General features: G+C 33.7%; 1 protein-coding gene across 1 annotated transcript in view; it reads right to left on the bottom strand.

The window, feature by feature from the left end:
- Nucleotides 1-11,710: 11,710 nt before the first annotated feature.
- Nucleotides 11,711-23,057, bottom strand: part of LOC114330622 (cGMP-specific 3',5'-cyclic phosphodiesterase) — a 335,506-nt gene continuing 324,159 nt past the window's right edge. The window contains exons 10-14 of the mRNA XM_028280022.2: nt 22,374-22,572; nt 21,271-21,424; nt 17,665-17,810; nt 16,720-16,954; nt 11,711-13,260 (exon numbers count right to left, since the gene is read on the bottom strand). Coding sequence (XP_028135823.1) covers nt 13,145-13,260; nt 16,720-16,954; nt 17,665-17,810; nt 21,271-21,424; nt 22,374-22,572 — 850 coding nt within the window. The 3' untranslated portion in view covers nt 11,711-13,144. The remainder of the gene's footprint in view (nt 13,261-16,719; nt 16,955-17,664; nt 17,811-21,270; nt 21,425-22,373; nt 22,573-23,057) is intronic.

Genomic DNA, 23,057 nt, shown 5'->3' with positions numbered 1-23,057 from the left:
TTTTTTGAAGATATCTTCTGAGTATGCATTAAACAGTGATGGCGACAAGACAGCCCTGTCTAACGCCTCTTTTGATTTTTATTTTATTGGTGTTTAAATTATTTATTCTTATGACAGCTTCTTGTTCATAATACAGATTATTTATTATTCTTATATCCCGTGTGTCGATGTTCTTTATTCTCAGTAGTTTTATTAACGGATTATGTTTCACTGTATCGAATGCCTTGTTATAATCTAGGAAGTAGACATAGATCTCCTGGTTTACATCTAAACATCTCTATTAGCACATTTTCTGCAAATAATGCTTCTCTGGTTCCTTGAGCATTTCTAACTCGGCAGATGCAAAATTCGACCAATAGCATGCGATCTCAGTGAAGTATGGGTCCTGAAAGAAATATCCAAAAACAAACTCGACACATTCGAAAGGAAAGTACTGAGGACAATACTAGGTGCTGTGAGGGAAAAGGGAATCTTCAGAAATCGATACAACGATCTTTATCAACTTTATAAGAAAACACCCCTGTCAGATTTCATTAGATTACAATGATTGCAATGGGCCGGACATTTGATAAGAATGGGAGAGGATAAGCTACCAAAAAGAGCACTGAATGCTAGAATGCAGGGAAAGAAACCGGTTGGAAAGCCAAGAAAGCGCTGGGAAGACACAGTAAGGAGTGACGCACAAGCATTTTTAAGAGTCCGTGTATGGAGAAGAGCAGCCACAGACAAACAAGGGTGAAGGCAAAAAATAAAGGAGGCCAAGGCTCAATTTGGGCTGTAGTGCCGTAGAAGAAGAAGAACTCAGCAGATGTAGGGTAGCGACCATAGCCTAGTATTATGTAAAATAAGAATCATCATGAAATACCCCAGAAAGCGGCACCAACACAAACAAAAATCAGAGTCGAAGGACTAAATACGGAATACTTATACAGAAAAAGAATATCAGACAAAATTGCTAAGAATGAAATATTGAAAAACGATATTATCGAGGAAAGTTGGGAAAAACTCAAAATTAACATAACGCAACAACAGAATCGCTTAGAGAGAGGAGAGTATCTAACATATCAAAAAAGAAAACCCCATGGTTGAGAGAGGAAGTGAAGACAAAATGTTAAGAATATAATGAAAGCCTTTTTACAATACAGAACACAAGAAACACAAAAGGCATACAACCACTACCAACGAATCCGAAATGAAATGGCAGAGCTTCTCAAAACAGATGGAACACAGACATATATATGGAAAATGATCAGAGGACAAGAAAAGAGATTAACGAACTAATAAAAACGGAAACGCGTTAAGAAGGAAACATGAGCAAACTACTTTCGATCTATATTTGCTAAAAGTGATAATATAGAGGCAATGATACCAGAACAAACGACACACGAAGATATAAATATTGAGGAGGAAGAGGTAAAGGACATTAAAAAATGGAAAAATTCCAGGAAAGAACATAATACCGAATGAACGCATAAAGTACGGAAGACCAGATCTGACCAAACAACTATTAAAACTAATTAAAAAAAATAATAGAACAAAACAGAATATTACAAGAATGGAGATGAAGCATGAGAAAGAAGAAGACTAACGAACAGAGACCACGGCAGTAGACCAAGGATGACTGAGAAAATTCTCAGATGATGGAAGAAAGGGGACAATATAAGAATAGAAACGAAATGAAATATGGAGACAAACAGTGAAATAGACAATTAGGTATACCTATATTGACAAACATGGCGGAGACAAGACCTGACACATCTAAAACGAGACGACTACTAGAAACAACAGAGATGAAAATACTTCGACGCATATCAGGGAAAAATCTGTTGGATAGGGAGAGAAGCCAAAACATCAGAAGTTCATGCAACGCAGAAGATATAAATGGATGGGTGACAAAACGGAAACAGGAGTGGAACGAACACATTAGTAGAATGGCAGAGGATAGCATAGTACGAATAGCACGAGATAAGTCACCAAATGGACGAAGAAGTATTGGCAGACCAAGAAAAAGATAGTACAATAATTTAAACAATTTAGGAGGCTAATATTGAAGAAGAAACAGGCTTTAAAGCCTACATACAAGAAGGAAGAAGAAGACTAAATAAAGCAAAACCGACATAACACTGAGATGAAGTCAAGAATTTATAAAGCCAGTGAAAGGCCAATAATGACATATGCATCAGAAACAAGACCCGATATAGCCACAACACAAAAACTACTGGAAACGGAAGAGATGGGAGTACTGAGAAGAATTACAGGAAAACGCTGAGAGATCGAAAGAGGAGTAAAGACATTAGAAGACAATGTAACGTACAGTGTATAAACGAATGGACACTAAATAGAAAAAAAGAATGGAATAACCACATAACCAGAATGGGGGAGACACGTGTGTTGTCAAAATAGCAAGAGCTAAATCACCAATCGGTAGAAGTACTGGCTGAGTGCTTAAAAGATGGAGTGACAACCTTCCATAGAGGTATCAATCCGCCAATGAACAATAATTGCTTATAAGAGGAAGAAGAAATAAATCAAAGAAGCAAAAGAAACATGGTTACTGAAGAGATGCGTGGATATGCATAAGAAATTTAAGGAAACAGCTGGGTGGTATAGGGAAATATAAGTGGAGGAAGAAGTGCAAAAAGAAGGAGAGTTGGATGGTTGAAAAATTTAAGGGACTGGTTTAAATGGTCTTCGACAGAAATCTTTAGAGCATCGGTAGATAGAGTAAAGATAATGATGATGATATCCAACCTCCGATGGGGAGACGGTACTTAGAGAAGAAAAAAGGCTTTACAGGAAAGTCTAATAATTATTTTCTTCCTGGTTAACTCTGGTCATCTGGAGACTTAATTCTTCGGTTACATTCTCATATTATTTAAGCTCACACTGGCTCTGAGCGTGTAATTCGTTCAAAGCATGTTTGGAATTCTCGTAATTGTTCATTCAACACATTCTTCTCCTTCACCAACTTTTTGCATTGGCATGCCAGATCGGACTGTGATATATAAAAAAAAAATAAAGACAAGTCAAGTTAAATCGTTTATTTAAAAGTTTACAAAAAATTAGTAATGAGATCTTTTTATAACATTTTTGACAACAAAACTCAATGTACAATAACAATAGTGGAAAATAGACAAAAACTAACAATACAAACAATATAATAAAATCAACCATAAAAATTTAAGTCAATAGAAAAATCCAACAAAAGCATTGTCAAAAACGGTGTGTAGTTTCAAAACGCGTGGAAATGTTGGTGAAAAAAGCTTCGTTCAGACCATAATAGAGGGTGTAGATTTTGAGACGAGATATTTAGTTTTCACAAAGCTTACATCGTATTTATTTTAACGTATTTTGTATTGCAAAAATGTGGATGTTTTATTTACTAAATTATTACAAATTTGACCAACGTAATATCTGACAATCTTCACAATAGTCAAAAATTTTAGCGTTCCAATAGGGACAAAGATTGAAATAACAACAACAGAGTTATAGTATATACATTGTAGATAATATCTGAGATTTTATTGCAGTATTTTTTAAACAAGAATAATACTTATTAATGACGTTTTCATAACGGTTAATGTTTTTCTCGTCCGAAAGTTTAAGTAGCTTAGCAGGGATTTGATCTGGTCCAGGTGCTTTATTATTTTTGGCTTGATGTATTGCTTTTCTGACTTCTAATTTCGGCATACTGACATCTCTGTGTAACTGGTTGTCACAGGTACTATGTGTATGTGTAGAATTTTCTCGAGAAGCATCGTCAAAAAGGTCACTGATGTATCTCTCCCGTTGTATCTCTCTCCGCACTGTTATTGGCGATTACAAAATTTTCCGTCTGCATTTTTAAGAACGTAAGCACTTTTCAGTTTTCCTATTCTGAAGATATATTTAAGTTTCTTGTGGAGGTTGAAACTGTCGTGTTTTTGTAAGTACATATTCTATATCTTTACATGAGTTTTCTAGTCAAGATTCGTTGGCTTGCTTAATTTTTTTACGAGTTTGTTGATTTCAGTGTATTTGTTATTTTTATTTTTATGTTTTCACCGAACTTCCATCAGGCAAGATTTCCTATCTCATCTACCCACTTTTTGTCAATATTGTAGGTATTTTCAAAGACTATGTTACTTCCTAATCTAATCGAGTTCTAATCGATTCTAATCGAGGTTGGTATCTAGTACCAACGTTCCTTAATGGTTCTGTTTTCGTTTATTATATTTGTTATTTTGTATATTTTACTATTTATTTGCTTTGTTATGTTTTCACGTGTTTGGGGGGTTTCTATAAGGGGGTCGAGATACATCTTACTAGGTTTAGTTGGCTTTAATAAATCACAATAGCGACTTTTTCTGTCGAAGCAATCTTTAATTTGTAAGTCTATGGCGGTCATTACATCTTCACTTTCTCTCCAGGACCGTCTTGGGCTACCTCGTTTTCTTCTAATGGACCGTTTCCATTTTACTATCTTTTGTGACCACCTATTTACAGGCAAAATTCTCTGCAGAAAATACACTTTAAAATGTCTAAAAACATTGTTAAACAAGCAATAGGAATTAGTAAGTCCTAGGTTTTCAGCCAAAGAGACCAGAAGTAGAACCGGAAGTCGATATTTGAACTCTTCGTGTAACTTTGCGTCGATGAATATACGATTTCACCAATTTTAAGTCATTTATACCAAACTTGATAAGTATTGCTAAAGTTCGTCGAATAATACATCGCTTGTACTATAGCGGCGACTTTAAAACAGTATTTCCGATTGTAAATTAGGAACCATAAGTAAGAAATCATCCAGATTTCTGCAATACTGTTTAAAGTTTCATATAAAATCAGTTGTAAGAAGTACCTACCCATATACAAATATTAACATTTCAATTATTGATGACTTATTAGTTCAAAATATTTTTTCATTAAAATCACATTGTGTTTTAAGAGTGACAATCCTATTAACCAAATAGTTTAAGTTTATTCACGAAACCCTATAAAAAGAGTAGATACAATAAATTGATTGTAACTTATTCCCAATAAAAATAGTAAATTGCATTAAGATGCCACAAGAAAAAAGCAAAAGAAAAATATTAAATAGCATCGTCGCATCAAACTTACCATCGGAGCTTGGTATGATAGGACCATCGGAGCTTGGTATGATAGGCAAGGCCACTGGTCCTATAGTTCTGTTACTGAAAGTGAATTTTTAAATGCTACTTTAGTATTACCTGATCATTCACATGTTATTTGTCTCATTATTTCTTAGTTTATCCCATTTGGTCTTTCCGACTATAGCTCGTAGATGTCTCATTTCCATTGCGTTTATTCTACTATTATGGTTTTTCTGAAATATCTTACTCGTATATAGTATCATAGGTATCACAGTCGTATTATATATTTTCATTTTTGTTTGTTTGGACAATTCTTTTTTTAGAACAGGCGTAGTAAAGTTTGTTCGATTTTTTTGTTCCATTTATATAACTTCTAATTATACTTAACAAAATAATCATATGCGGTAACTATTTTCAGTTAAGTATTTTTGCATTTTATATTTATTTCATTTCTATTTTTTTCGCTGATGACTATTTTTTTACTTTTCTCGATGTTAATTTCCATTTTTAGTTTGTCTATTTCCTCTGTCCATATGTTTATAAGTTTTCCATTTTGGTCACGGAATCTGCTACAAGGACTATGTCATCCGCATACAATAAGGCTTCTATTTTTACTGGCTGGAATGTGCTTTCTCCCCGAGTCAGTACTTCTTTCTATTTCTAATGATGTAAATGTTATCGTTTGTCTGTCTTTCTGATCTAAACGCTGCCTATTCTTCCAGCTCTTGTCCTAGCATCTTCTCTACCATTTTCGCGTAAACATACCGATGACAAACATCATCATCATAGTCATTAACATCTTAGTAGATGTGTTGTGGTTCATAATTGGGCTTCAGCAGCTCGGACAGTTTGATTGATAATATTTCTTCACTGGTCGCGGTCATCAGTTACATGTATTGTCTCAGTATACTGTTTGTTGATAAGCTTTTTAGTAATGTCCGCCCATCGCTGTGGAGATCTTCCGCGTTGGCGTTGAGTCTGAGGCCTTCCTTGGACCACCAACCGCTCCATTTTGTGATCACTTCGATGGATATGACCAAAGAACTTTAAAATTCTAGAGTAAACGGTACTGGAGAGACGCTGATCCGGTTTAATTTCATCCAGAACCGAGATATTTGTACGGCGAGCCGTCCATGGAATTCGAAGCAGGCGTCTCCATGTCCACATTTCAAAGGCGTCTGTCTATACGTCGTCTATCTGATTCTTTGACTGTCCATGTCTCGCATGTATAGTAAAATATGGAAAAGACCAGAGTTGAAACGAGTCTCTTTTTGTTTGTCATAGTAATGTGACGATCACGCCAGACCCCGTTTAGTTCACTCATTGCTGCTCTTGCTAGTTGAATGCGTCTTCTAATTTCGGGTTCACAACTGCCTGTGTTGTTAACTAAAGCTCCAAGATATATCATAGATGAGACTACCTTGCATCCCGCAATAGTTTGGGTTTCAGGAAACTGTTGTTGGCGATCAATAACCATGATTTTGGTTTTGTTGTAGTTAACCATGAGTCCAAATTTAGCACTTTCTACCTCGAGTTTTTTTAATAATTCAGTAATTTCTTCTGGAGTAGAAGCTAGAAGTGTAGTGTCGTCTGCGAAACGCAAGTTAGATATCTTAAACATATTTATATATTATGACAAACATATTGCTCTATAATTTTCGCAGTTGACATATTATACCTTTTTGTATATTGGCACTATGAGGTTACTTTGCCAGTCTTTTGTGATTTGCTGCTTTTCATCCCATGCCTCTTTGTATATTTTCAGCAGCCAGTTTATCCCTTCTTCTCCCATAAATGCAGTTTTAAGATGTAATTAGTACCAGTGATTGTAACAACCGTTACCAACACTATTTATTATTACAGGGTACAATTCCAATATATTAATAAATTGAAACTGTACATTATAAAACGATAGGATTGCACTATTAAAACACAACATTTACATACTTCATTAAAATTTCTTAAAACAAGGGAAATTTGTAAAATTTTTCTCTTAGGTTAAATATTTCTGGTCGAGTAATAAAATTGATTCACAATATAATTAAGGAATTCTCTCTATTTACATATAATTTAGTTATAAATCCTAACGTTACAAAATGTCTTTTAAGTACATACTTACTAAAACATCACGATTGTGTCTTTACAAAATATCTATCGAGAGTATAGGTTGAAGAAGTGAACGAGTTCTGTGAAGACTATTTTTAACTATATCATTTGTTGTTACGAAAATCGTTTATGATGTGTTTTATACAAGATCCGTTATACGTCATTGATGAGTTTCAAATGTAAAATGCATAGCGCTGCTTTATCGTTAAAATACTTTTTCTTTGTAACTCATGGAGAGACATGCGATAGATATTAAAAAATAGAGGGGATAAAATATACCTTTGAATCACTCCACGTCGTATCTTCACTGCTTCCATCGTTTTCTGACCAATTTGTATGTTTTCACATTGATGCCAATACCCATTTTCGATAATACGCAGGTCTTGGTCATCAGTTCCCACATTTTACAAGACACCTATCAGTTTGTCGTGGGTGACCCGGTCGAAGGCCTTCTCGAAGTCGATAGAACACATATATACCGGTTGTTTTATATCCCTAGATATTTGAACCATGACTGAACTGAATAATGCTTCTCTGAGTCCAAAGTTGTTCCTGAAACCAAACTGTGTTTAGCTTGGTTTACTGTACCTAAAGAGGCCGAACTCATTAGACCGAAAAGCACTTTACCGAAACCTCACTAGACCAAACAGTAGCAGACCGAAAAGCATTAGGTACATAATACAGGATGCTCAAAGAGGATTGTAATCTGAGCAAGGGTAACATCAACCTCCCATTACCCTTTATTCAGGCTTAGGACTGGCAGCACAACGTACTGAAGAGTTTACGTCACTCTACTCTTAATTTATTTTTACCTTCACTAATCTGGTTAACGGATGAAAATTATTTCATATCAGACTGTAGAGAGTATTAATTTACACCGGCTATATAAAAAATAATACAAAAAAATACAATAAACAAAATGACAGATATACAAAATCTTAGCATAATTTACTACAATATTTTTTAATTTATGTACCATTTTGGTCTAACGCTGTTCGGTCTAGTGAGATTTCGGTAAAGTACTTTTTGTTTTTTCGTCTACATGTCGTGTACCGTTTAGGTTAGTTGTAGGTACTTCTATTGTGTTTGTAAATTCTAGAGTGAAGTATTCTTAAAAAAATTTTCAGCTCATTGTTTAGCGTTTTATTTTCTTGTGTACCATTACAAATGTTAACAGTGACTATGTTTCGTATATTTTATTTAAGAGGTTTATAAGATATTATTTACCTTTGTCGTCTAGTAGTCTGATTATTTCGTTGGGCATTTCATCTGGCTCAGTTGCTTTTTCTATTCTTTGATAGTTTTATAGCTCTTTCTACTTCATCGAAGATTATGCTTGGTTCAGTCGATATATTTTCCATTTGAATTTCTATTATTTCGACATCAAACAGTGTTTCAATGTATTCTCTCCACCTCTCCAGTTTGTCTTGTTTATTGACTATAATATTGAAAGGTAAAATGTTGTAATAGTTGTAATCCACAAATCAACTTTTTTCAGGAAGTAGAAAAAACGTTCCATTTAAGTAATTTGATGAGGAATTAACCTAATAATTTTTTTCGTTAATTTTTAGATCAATGATTGATCTACAATGATTGATTTGATTTGTGGGTTACAACCTTTTACTTTTCAACCGTCGATATTTTCTTCTTTATTAAGTAGACTATTGTAGTTGACTTATATGATACAGTTATTTCTTATAATTTTTTGTGCATAATAAACGTGTCATTCTTTTTCTGCAGTTCTTCTATTTCAAGACATTTAGTGCTGTACTATTTTTCTTTTGTATCCCAGATTTTCCTTCTGATTTCTTTATTAATTTTGTTGTATTATTCGCAGTGTTTTTATTTTCTTGGTTTCGTCTGTTCTTAATTAGTCCAAAGATTTCAGCAGCAATGCATTGTTGTTTGAGTTTATTAATAGTTTTATACTTTTTGGTTGTTTCTTACATATATTATGATGGTTTTTATCCGAATCTGTTCATTATGAACTTTTTCAAGCAACTGTTTGAAACAATTTGACAATTAATAGATGACGTATAACGGATCTAATAGGAAAATATTTATATAAAATAATAATGTAATTATATGAAAGTTCTTGAGTCGTATCGCATTGATTTTTGAGATTATGTTGATCCTAAACAAATCGTTGCAGTTTCATTAAAATTCGCTGTATAAGGTTCAAGGATGTTTACAGATTAGTTATTAAATAATCTCTCACTTTTTATCAATAGAAATATGTAATGTGAATTGTAATATACAGGGTGTCCCGAAAAGATTGGTCATACATTATACCACAGATTCTGGGGTCAAAAGTAGGTTGATTGAACCTCACTTACCTATATACAATAGTGCACTCAAAAAAAGTTACAGCCCTTTAAAGTTACAAAATGAAAATCGATTTTTTATCATATATTATCGAAAACTCTTAGAGATTTTTTATTGAATATGGACATGTGGCATTCTTATGGCAGCAACACCTTAAAACAAAATTAAAGTGAAATTTGTGCACCCCATAAAAAATTTATGGGGGTTTTGTTCTTTTAAACCCCCCAAACTTTTGTGTACGTTCCAATTAAATTATTATTGTGGCACCATTAGTTAAACACAATGTTTTTAAAACTTTTTTGCCTCTTAGTACTTTTTCGATAAGCTAGTGTGTTTATCGACATATTTTGAATATTTGTCGAATCCACCACATATTTGTAAGTACGATTATAGAGACCTGTTAATAATCTGAAAATTTATTTATAGTTTACATTATTAGGTATATTTTGAAAAAGAAGCCACATCTCGATAAAAGGTGACTTGTCAAGAAAATACTGAGAGGCAAAAAGTTTTAAAAACACTGTGTTTAACTAAAATGGTACCACAATAATAGTTTAATTGGAACGTACACAAACATTTGGGGAGTTTAAAGGAACAAAACCCCCATAAAATTTTTATGTAAATATATTAAAAAAGAAGCCGCATCTTGATAAAAACTGGCTTATCGAAAAAATACTAAGAGGCAAAAAATTTTTAAAACCGTTGTATTTAACTAATGGTACCATAATAATGAATTAATTGGAACGTACACAAAAGTTTGGAGTGTTTAAGGGAACAAAACCACCATAAAATTTTTATGGGGTGAACAAACTTCACTGTAATTTTGTTTTAAGATGTTCCTGCCATAAGAATGATACATGTCCATTTTCAATAAAAAATCTCTAATAGTTTTCGATATATTGAAAAAAATCGATTTTAATTTTGTAACTTCAAACGGTTGTAACTTTTTTTATGACCACATTTGTACTAACGTAAGTTAGGTTCAATCGAACTATTTTTGACCCCAGAATGTGTGGTATAATTTATGATCAATATTTTCGGGACACCCTGTATATTATAAAACAGTTTTTCCTCTTGGTTATTAAATCTTTCATGTTCTTTTCGAAAAACTGTTGTTCGATTTAAGAAATACGTTCTGAAAAACCTTTTTATATATAAAGCTATTTAAAACAAAACTAAATACATAGGCATATAAAATAGGTTAAAATATCAACTTGATTTGTTTAGAATATCCCAAAAATATCCGCGTAATACCAAAAAAAAAGATGACGCATTTGCACAAAGATGTGTGTAAGTATAGATTATAACTCAAGTAAATGCATATATGGAATGTTATAAGTCGTAATTAGTAATTTTTGATTTTATGCTTTATAAGACAAATTATTTTTGCAGTATATTAAAACCTCTACCTTACGGCTTCGTTATTTAATGCCAAGAACTTTTAAAACAAGAGTAAATATTAGTAATATCCCATATTGAGTCAAAATGTAGATCCACCAAATATTCCCCATCTCCTAGTTGTTCTCCTTCAAGACATATTTTTTTGGGAGATAAATTGAATTACTTTATTGAGTGTCCAAACCATCCTACCTTTATTACAGCAGTTTCAAATAATATCTAAAATATGTTTTCTTGTCCTTTAAGTGTTATGTTCTTCTAGAACGTCAAAAATTCATTATAGGATTTTTGATTTCTTCTTCTTTCAGTACCCTATGCGATTATCGAACATTGGTAGATTGTAGTCCAAGATTATAGTCCAAGAGACAGCGCTGAAAAATTTCTTTGAATTTACTAAAGCTAGTTATTTCACAGTTGATTACTGTGATTGTGTAGAGAAACATACTGCAGTCAGTCAAGCGAAACGTAGAACAGGTGGTACTGACAGCTTGTCAAAAGTTGCTTACCTGCGGAGGTAATTAAATCCATTTACTAAAGCTGAAAATCAGTACACACATTCTAAATTGAATATAAATAAAAGTTATTATAGTCGGTCAGCTGTATGATGGAACAGAACCGGTCGGTCGGCCCCAATAAATGTACAGGGTTATTCACTATATTTTGACCCCCTTGTAAACTGTTTTATTTACAGAATTAGAAAAAAATGTAAAATACAAAACTTATTCAATTTTTAAATTATGATTTTTCGACATATATATCGTACTAATAACGTCATCCATCTGGACGTGATGACGTAATCGACTATTTTTTAAATGAGAATAGGGGTCGTGTGCTAGCTCATTTGAAAGGTTATTCAATTTCCTATTCAGTAATATAAACATTAACATGATTGTTTATACAGAGTGTCCAAAAATTTTTTTTAAAGTAAATTAATTGTTTAATTAATTAATAATTCAAAAATTTTTTTTGGACACCCTGTATAAATATCTAATGATCTTAATGTTTATATTACTGCATAGAGAATTTAATAACCTTTCAAATGAGCTAGCACTCCACCCCTATTCTCAATTAAAAAAATAGTTGATTACGTCATCACGCCCAGATGGATGACGTCACTAGTACGATATATATGTCAAAAAATCATAATTAAAAAATCGAATAACTTTTGTATTTTACATTTTTTTCTAATTCTGTAAATAAATCAGTTTACAAGAGGATCAAAATATAGTGAATAACCCTGTACATTCATTGGGGCCGACTGACCGGCTCTGTCCCGTCATACAGCTATACAGCTGACCGACTATAATAACTTTTATTTATATTCAATTTAGAATGTGATACTGATTTTCAGCCTTAGTAAATGGATTTAATCTTTGGCAAGCTGTCAGTACCACCTGTTCTACGTTTCGCTTGACCGATCTCAGTATGTTTCTCTACACAATCACGGTAATCAACTGTGAAAAAACTAGCTTTAGTAAATTCAGAGAGACTTTTTGGCACTGCCTCTCAGTCTATTAGCTGATTAGCCGATGTTTCTTGAAACCATTCTCAGAGATTTCAGAGCCAGAATGTTTTTTTTTTCGGTCTGAGTCGTTTCTTCCGGCAATCTTGCCCTCTATTAGAAGGTGTAAAAGGTTATACCTCTCTGAATATCTGATTAAATGGCCAAAATATTGCAACTCTTCCAGTCGTTGCAACTCTTTTCATTGGAAGCAATCAGTACCGAGCCGTCTACGTGTCTGAGATTTTTGATATTAATTCCTTTTTTGAAAATAAATTCCAAGTAGATATTAAAGACGCTATAAAATACACCCTTGGCTTACTCCACGTTGTATTTCCAGTGCTTTCGTCGTGTTATGATTGCACATTGATGCCAATACAAATTTTTGATAACACGGAGGTCTTGGTTATCAATTCTCACCTGTTGTGAGACACGTATTAGTTTGTCGTGGGTGACACGGTCAAAAGCCTTTTCGAAGTCGATAAAGCACTTATAATATTCCGGTTGTTCTATATCCCTATATCCCATTTTAATATCTTTTAAGAGTCATACTAAAAATTACTGACATTGTAACACCAAGCCTTTAGGTGAGTTTTTGTTAAAAGAAACACTTAAACAACACGTACATCAAAAATAGCCGTGAAGAACTCTGAGCTATGAGCATTTTATTTTTGATCTAATAGGAGTCCTACAAGTATTGTATATTCTTCGCTACCTTTTGTCACAATATACAACAAAACCTATGCTTGTGCCTCTTTTTGATTTCTATGGGAGGAGATGAAGTTACTGGATGGAAGGTTTGCACTGTTAATTCTATATCTTTGGTCTCTTCTGGATCTGCAACAACAAAGTAACGCATTAGAGAATTTTTAACTATTCTAGAAGATCTAATAATAATGTTCCGTGCAGAGCCGGATTTAAGGCAGTGGGGGCCCTTGGGCAGAATTGGTGTGGGGGCCCCTGGGCAAAATTGGTGTGGGACCCTACCTCCTACCATTAAAAAATTGTTGTTATAACTATGGTATACAGCCAAGTATAGAGTTTTCCCTTTTAAAAATTTAAAAAAATGTCGATCTACATTTATAAATATATTTTTAAATAATAAAAAATATAAGAGGTGAACTTGTTACCGTAAAATATTAAAAATAAACATTGTGAAATGTATGGTTAAAGTCTGGGTACTTTTTTAGATTTTTGAATTGAAAATTTCTTAATTATGTCTGACATATCTAGTTCCTTTAAGACATCGTGTTTAATGCTCATTATAGAGAGATGGAACGCCCATCATGGCCCATCATAGATCGAAGGCGATTTTTAATTAACTTTAGTTTTGAGAATGATCACTCTCCACTGCAGTTAGAGACAGCAAGGCTGGACTTGCTCTCTAGAATTCATACATACACCATCTTTTCACTTATTCATAAGCTACACTTATATTTTTATAAGAATGTTTTTTCGATAAAATACTTACTTACTTTTAGTCATTTGCAAAAAACCGTCTAAAAACACGTGTTTTTTTGTTGAAAAATGAACATATTCACTCGCAAATTTACTGCAAATAACTGAAATAATAACAGACTTCTTCAAAGAAAAGTTAAAAAAAACTGAGATCCACTATATGATGGAATTATACTGCATCAAGCGGATACCAGAGAAACAACCCTCTTCAATAGCTGAATTGCAAGAAGCAGTTATCAGAGTGAAAAACAACAAATCACCTGGATTAGAAAATATTAGCGCAGAATTAATAAAAGAAGGCGGATACTCCCTATTGAAAGGGATACACAAACTAATAGTGAACATAAATATGGAATAATAAACCACTGACACAAGACTGGAATACCGGAGTAATTATTCCACTACATAAAAAGGGAAATCAGTTTCAATGTAAAAATTACCGGGCAATAACGCTACTGATTGTCGCAATAATATAAACAATAAAAATCCTGTCAAATATTGTGTATGAGAGATTGACAAATTGACACCATATGCGGAACAAATAGTTGGGGGGATATCAATGTGGTTTCTGCAGGCAGAAGTCCATAATAGATCAGATCTTCGTCTTGAGCCTTGAGGAAAATCTTGGAAAAGGATAGTGAATTTAATATAGACACACATCTCTTCATTGATTTTGAGAGTGCCTATGATAGCATCTATCCAGAATTTCTGATCCACGCCCTGAAAGAGTTTAATCTTGCAATTCAACTCATTGATATAGTAAAAGAAACACTTAAAGTACAAATCCAAATTCGAATTCAAAACACACTAACAGATACAATCCATGTTAGAACGAGCCTACGATAGGCCCTATCCTGTATTCTATTCAACATCACATTAGAAAAATAATTAGAGAGTTAAAACTTAACACCAGAGGAACAATAGTAACAAAATGTGTACAAATATTGGCATTTGCAAATGATGCTGATACCACAGCTAGAAGCGAAAAAGGGATGATAGTAGCATTTAATGCGATAGACATAGCGGCAGAAAACAGTGGCCGAAACATTAATGAAATAAAAACCAAATACATAAAGGCCAGCAAATCGACAGGCCAAAGAAACCTACCGAATCTGACAATAGGAGACAATAATATCGAAAGCGTTAAAAATTTTACATATCTAGGTTCGCTAGTTTCCGCAAATAACAGTGTCAGTGAAGAAGTTAAGAGAAGAATACATATTGCTAATAAAACATATAATGGACTAATTAAACATCTAAGGTCTAACAATATCACAAGAAAAGCCAAATGCAAAATATACAAAACCCTGATAGAACCGGTCCTTATATTATATGGATCAGAGACATGGACATTGTCGAAAAGCGATGAGAACCTATTAGATAATAAACTTAGATACATGGAACAAGATCTGAAAACACTTTAAGATTACCAACTGGAAAAACAAAGCAAGGAACAACACCGAATGGCGGAAAATCCTAGAACAAACCAGGACCGAAAATGATTGTCGAGCTACTGATGATGATGAATAACTAAAATATTAACACTACATAAGTATTAACTTAGTGAAAAAATGCTATAGAACAAAAGTTGCTTAGAACTCGTCAGTTTATCCATTTCCGGACTTATTTTGAACTTATATTTTTTCACACCCGAGAAGGAGCGAAACTCAACTCCAGGGGAAAAGCACAAATCGGCAAAATTCACTTTTCTTCTTTAACATGTTATTATTTAAGTGTAGATATGCCAAATTTCATGTCAATTCAAGCAATTTTTAGAAAAAACCTTGAGTCAATGGACTATTATAGGTACCAGTAACAATGAGAGCACACAGCACAATTTTATTTAATACGCACCTTTTGAATTATTTTAGAAATTAGCATTTAAACTTGTATCCCAATTATTTAACAGTTAAAAATCCAATGCACAACTTAAATATTTTCCGGCCTGGCCTGACCATGTTTGTATGAGTAGCATGACTTTATTTAAATTTTTATATTTTAAAAGTCCCCAACCCTCCAAATACTAGACAGGAAACTTCTAGGCTATCACAAAAATAAAGTAAAAACTTACCTTTTTCAACAGGTGAGTAATATTGCTGTTTTACTAGATTATCGTAAATTGTATTGCACTATTACAGCTGACAATTATTATTCTTTCTGCAAGTAGCAACAAAGTCACAAGTCACAAAACAAATGAGTGGTTTAGTGCCAGATTTTCAGATTTGCTGCCACAATTTTTGTCAACGGGATAATTTAAGGTCAAACTCGTAACCAAATTATGACTCAACAAAAAAGACTGAATTCCACTTGATTATGTTCTGAGTATTTAGCAATCCATGCAAAAAGGTATTTAAAAAATATGCATGATGTAGAATATGATTTAGAAGACAAATAAATCATTGTAGGCGTAGGAGGCAAGTTTGGCTCAAATTTAAGTTCAAACTTTGTAAATGTGGAGTAAGCAATGTTTTGATCAAATGTTATTATACTCAGTGGCGTAGTGCCAAGTCAAGATAAATAAGAAATTATTTTTGATATACATAATTATGTTTGCATAAAACAAAAATTATTTTATGTGAATAATGTGCTGACTTTTTTATGTTTGGGATTTTGTGGGGGCCCCGGGCAGCTGCCCAGCCTGCCCTCCCTTAAATCCGGCCCTGGTTCCGTGGTGTGGTTAGATGCGTGTTTGATAACCTTATTGTCCACGGAAACAAATAAAATAAAAGTAAATACAATGTGAAAACAACAAACTATCAATAATATCTTTATTTCCTACCTACAATCTTTATTTCCTACCATACCTACAATCTCAAAAGTCTAGAATATTATACTTGCCTGTGAATGCTTCAACAGGTTTATCGATGGTATCATGGTCGATCCATGTAAGTCCCATTTCTACCTTTTCCGCTAAATCCTGCCAATGCTGTCGGTTTTCAAGTGTTCCTTGATACAGAGGATTCATCCACGGGAAAGTTTCGGATAAGACTCTGTACAATGGAAGGCATATCACATCGATGAAACCGACCTGCATTTGAGGAAGTTCGTCCTTCCTTTCTCTGTCCATTTGTGCCTAATAAAATTAAAACATTTATTTATTTTTTAATGGATAAACTACTAGTTTACAAGGTACAAAGTTTATTTAATATTACTATAATACTAATTTGTAATATTACTATAATATTATAGCCCTGAAGCTATTTCCTTGTGGCATCTTATGCAATTTACTATTTGACTTTCGAAGTGAGAGTCGAAACGTCAAATAAATTTATTTCCAAACTTAAATTGTGGCTTATTCCCAAATAAAATAGTAAATTATGATAACCAATAGAATTGTCATCATATTAACAAATATTAACCATAAATGGCGTTACAACTCTTCGTGAGTCTTGGCCGCGTTTAGTATTTCCTTCCATGTTTGTTTTTCTGTGCAGCTATTTCCTATTGTCTCACTCCTATTTTCTCCACATCCTCTTTGACTGCATCTTTCCACCTTTTTTCTAGGCCATCCTATATACCTTCTCCAATCTGATCTTTCCCAAAACACATTGTTTATAAAGCAATTGTGTATCACATGGCTTGCTCATCTTAGCTTTTGTTCTTTACATATATCAATAGATTTTTCTTTCGAAAGAGAGTCTCTAACTCATTGTTGTGTCTGTGTTTTCATTCGTTTGTCATGCTATCTCTGAACTGGCCAAATATTACTCGAATTTTACAATATAATCGCAAACGTTCAATAATTGGTTTAGAACAAGACGAAAAACATGGACAAATACTCACAATAGGTTGCTCCTTCAGTTGCAGCTTTTCCAAATCTCCTTGATCGAAGAATTCATCTGCTACTAACTTTGCAACTCTGTGCTGGACATCCCAAGGTTTCGCTATAGCGCTGACGTCACACGCCGTCATCATCATGCCGGACAGTACTGTAAAAATAAAAAAAAATGAATCAGTGGAATCCGGCCTTTTTCAAATCTACCTACGCCAAAAAAGGCAGATGGTATGGCCAAACAAGGCTCATCAATACCATTCGCTGGATTGGAACCCTTCTGAGGAGTTGCAAAGGCAGTAACAAGAACGATTACAAGAAAAGGGGTAGCTTACAAATCTCTGCACTGATAGAGGAATTCACCAGGACAAAGACAGGCGAAATAGTCCAAGTAATGAAGCTTAAAATAGGACAAAACCTCGCAATTTTTACAGAATGGATCGATTTGCTTGAAAGTTTGAGAATAAGCAGTGGATAGTCCAAGGATCAAAATCTATATGATGCTGAAAGGCGCTCTTACCATGGGGGTGGTTGCCACCCCATGTCGGAGGTGGAAATTTTTTATTATATTTTAATCGCAAAAGTTGGTAAAACGGTCATTCTAACCAAAAACATTCTATAAGTTTTCTGCTAATAACTCCAAAAGTTTTCGTTTTATCAAAACAACTTTACTTAACAAAAATGTACCTTTTGAAAAAATAAACAAAACCGTTTTTTTTTTAATTTTCTTTAAGACCAATAATAATCGACCTATACTTTATTATATGTTGGCTCTTCTTCGTCAAATGCTACATATTGTAGTTTCAAAGCCAAAAGACGGGAAAACTATGCATTTTTCGAGGATAACTTGTTCAAACTAATTTAAAGTACTTATTTGATCTGTTTTATTTATGTATTATTAATAGGTTCTAGAAGTTTGACCGGCTTAGAATGATTAGTTTTAAAAAAATGGAGTTAAAAGCAAATAACGAATTTTTGTAGTTTGGAAAAAATGACCTTTTCTGCAGAATAGCAAGATTAGCATCAGAGATACGAAAAAATGTTTAAATATGAAATTGTAGCTTATTTAATTACCAAGAACATGGCTTGCATTTTTCTAACGGCAAAAATTGAATGAGCTATTAATTGCCAATTAAAACTTGTAATAACATGCAAAAACCACCTTTACCAACCCTTTCAAAGTCACCTCTTTTTGCGACTGACGATTTTAAAAAGATTTAATATTAATAGGCTTATACATCTTGTAAAAGCCTACAAAATTATTTTTTACCAAACTTTATAAAATAAAAAAGTTACAGTTAAAAATCAATATATTAAAAAAAAAGGAGAAATACAATTGGAAGTATAATAATGTAAGTTAGCGGTATTTTTAGTTATTTGACTTATTTATTTTTATTTATTTATGTATTATTAATAGATTCTAGAAGTTTGACTGGCTTAGAATAATTCGTTTTTAAAAAACTGGGGTTACAAGCGAATAACAAATTTTTGTAGGTTGGTAAAAAATGTCATTTTATTCAGAATAGAAAGATTAGCATCAGAGATACGAAAAAATGTTTCAATATAAAATTGTAGGTTATTTAATTCCCAAGAACTTGGTTTAAAAAAAATTTTCTACGGCAAAAATTGAGTGAATAGTTAATGAGTATATCGAAAAAAATTGATTTTTTCTATACAAAACTAGCACTTTCGATAGCGAATAAATTGAAAACTATTAATTTTATCAAAAAAATGTATAGAAAATTTCTTGCTTAGAATGAATGTTTTTATCAACTTTTGCGGTCAAAATATAATAAAAAATTTCTACCCCCGAGATAGGGTGGCAACCACCCCCATGGTAAAAGCACCTTTCGGAATCATATAGATTTTGTTCCTTGGACTATCCACTACTTATTCTCAAATTTTCAAGCAAATCGATCCATTTTGTAAAAATTACGAGGCGAAAAGCTTCGGTTCCTGGCCTAAAACAATTCATTACAGAACATTCGCCAAAATTTATGACACACCGAATAAGCAAGGACAGAAAAACAGTCAAAGCCATAGTAGGTCTGTTAACAGGGTACTGTAAAGCCTGGGTTTCCTCGAAAGCGGCACCGACAAACTGCGACCGTAACACTGCGATGAATGACGTCAGATTACGGTGAAAAATTCAAGGTTCTTCACTGCGGCAATGAAATGTGTAAACTCAGCAACCGGTGGCTTTCAACGCATTCTTGGAAACCACTGCTATTATTTTGCGTGGTACAGTTTTTTATGACGTCATTCATCGCAGTGTGTCGGTGCCGCTTTCGAGGAAACCCAGGCTTAAGCAGAATAAGCAGTAAAGCTGATGAGATTGGCAGATGATGACCTATGCAGATTCTGTCACCTGTAGAGGAAGAAACAGCAGAGCATATTTTCTGTCAGTGCAAAAGCCTGAAGCCCTCTTCAAAAGGAGCTACATGGAAGGTTCAGTCTCGAAGTTATTAGACCGTTAAAAAGGATCAGGCTAGAGAATGTAATCTAGGTTTGTAACGATATGATACCACGGCTAGCGATGAGCTGGTCTACCAGAGACGACCGTAGGAGTGTCCGTGTTGGCGCATTCCTTCTTCATAACACCGCTGAGGGAAACTGAAAGAGAAGTGGCATCGAGAGCATATTTAAGACGGGCTAGGAGAATGAGAAAATCAGTTGTTGCTAACGTGTTGAATTAACAATAGCTCCATTGGCAGAGATGCACGGTATTTGAGGTGGAACTGTGTCTAGGAGGACGCCACCGTAGTGACGTGGCGTCTACCGTAACCGTTACCGCAGTAGGCGGTAGTTGCGAGGAACGAGTGACTGCGTGTGCCGCATTGAAGTGAAATGCGGTATCTCCGTGTCGAGATATATCGCTATGTTAATTTAACGTAGCGAGATTGTTGTTGTATATATTGTATTGTTTATCGTATCATTTTAATATTACTATTATTTTCGGATGGCAGTAAGAAGTATAATATTGCTTTTCATTTGCAGAAGATAGAAATATATTTTATTTTATTCATTTTTAAACTGTATCTTAAATATATTTACTTTATTTTTTAACCTGTGGTTTACTGTGTGGTCTTGAAAGAGCTACCCGTTACAGGGTTACAGTGAGGATTAAAATAGATCTGAAAAGACCGCAGTTGAAGAGGCCAAAATCTACCTCTATAAAATTATTTCCAATGGAGAATAACCAGCTGAGCTGGTATGGACACACCTTCAGAATGGAAGATAGTAGACTGATAATCGAAGCATAAATAATAAAAATCAGAAAGACAGGAAGACCATGGAAAACATGATCCCAACAAATATTCTAAATAGGCAAGAACACAGGAAATACCATAAGAGAAATAAAAGACTTGAACAGGTAACGGGAGGGGGTGGAAAAAGTAGATAAAGAGTTAAGAAAACTTATCACCGACGCCTCTCAAAGGCACACGGTATCACCAGTTAAAGAAGGAGATATCCTAAAACGTATTATTAGTAACATCTCGCAATTTCTACATATACCTTTACGTATTTCTACATATTTCTAGATATTTCTACATATTTTTGAATATTTCTGGATATTTCTACATATTTTTACATATTTTTGAATATAATATACTTACACTCCTTTTTGTCATCACTTTGCCAATCGAATTCGCCGTCATCGATTAGCTCTAGAAACTTATTTTTCTTCTTAAAATACATCGCCAAATCGGTTGATAAAATAGCAGTCTCTACTATTCTCATTACCTTGCGGTAATCATCAGGAGATAATGCCTGGAAAATGATAAACTTTTAGAACCTAAATTGATATGATTAAGCTATAATAAAAAATCAAAGTCTGTAAAGACTAAGAGCCGTTTATAAAAAATTTGCTAATCATTTTAGACACCGTGAGTCTAAAACTTTAATTGATATTAAGTGTAGGCAAAGGTTAGTAAAGCTTTAGTTCAAATTTGTGGTGTCGCTACTCTTGTTCTAGGCTGTCATCTTGAGAAAAAGTAAAGGGTTTCGCGCTGTATCTCATAAACTAGCAATCCTACAGAGAATTTTATACATTACTAGGCCGGTCCGAAAAGTACTCGTACTTAGCCTACAAAAGAAAACGAAAATTTTGAAAAAGTGCTTTTAGCTTGATACACTTGACCAAGCAATGCTCCAACTACTTTAACCCGTTTGAAAAATACGTTTTTTTCGAGTTCTGCAAAGTAAGCTTCCGTGGCGGCGATGAACTCCTCATTCGACTTAAATTTCTGCGCGCGTCGAGCGACTTTTTTAAGTTTTGAAACAAAAATAAGTCATACAGGGCAAAATCTGGAGAATACGGTGGATGGAGCAGAGTTCGTAGCCCACTTCGACCAATTTGGCGACGGCGCGGCGGATATGTGAGCCGGTGCGTTGTCATTGTGGAAGAGCACTCTTTTCTTCCCAAATTGGAGTTGTTATTTCTGAAATTCGGCGTCTAATCATCCCAATATATCGGCATAGTAAAGCCCTGTAACCTACAGTCGGAAAAATGAAAGAATAACCATGAACGATCACATCAGTCACTTATTTTGTATTTGCTGTCTTTTTCTATAAATAACAAACGTTTGTTATAGAAAAAGATAGCAAATACAAAATAAGTGATTGATGTGATCGTTCATTTTTCCAACTGTAAATATAATAATTTGCTAAATTTGCTTGGAAAAATCCCTATCAGTGTTTACACGACTGACCCACCTACTTGGAAAATATTATTGCTGTCTGTATTAAGAATCATCACGCATTGATCGAAATGATGATGTTCCATGGTACTAGTCGAATAGAGTACTGCCAGCGGTGAGTCTGTCTTCATCTGGAACGCATTGTTGGTACCTCGATGGTCCAGATCGTGACACAGACAAGCGACTAGCAGGCCCAGTATCTCTAGGTCGGACATAAACCTAAAAACATAAACATAGAATACGATTATTTATATTGTTTATCAAAAACTAATATAAGTTAGTTAATAATAACTGTTAAAAAGACGAACAATTTTAGAAGAGAATAATTTTTAACAACTTTTATAAAAATGATTCTTAAACTTTCAATTTTACGTCATCAAGAGGCTTTTATATTAGACAATGTGTGATACATATTTTTTGAAACGATTTATTAAATAGTTTTTAAAAAATTCAATTTGTATATCCCAAATTTTCTAAAATTAATATTTTTTTGTAACACGATAAGACCTAACCTGAGACAACTCATTGATAAGTCGAGAGAATTTCAAGTACCTATTATAATATGCTTTGCCACCAGAAGGCATTCGATTGTGCAAGCTAGATAAATCTTTGTTCCATTTTTTAGATTTGAGTGCACCGATGCACCTAATGACACTTATTAAAAATCTTTACCATTCCAATATGGCAACAGAATGTCTAGATAT

This window comes from Diabrotica virgifera, chromosome 6, assembly GCF_917563875.1.
Source record: "Diabrotica virgifera virgifera chromosome 6, PGI_DIABVI_V3a".
NCBI lineage: Eukaryota > Metazoa > Arthropoda > Insecta > Coleoptera > Chrysomelidae > Diabrotica > Diabrotica virgifera.
Note: the sequence above shows the minus strand (reverse complement) of the source record. Positions and strands in the feature narration are given on the sequence as shown.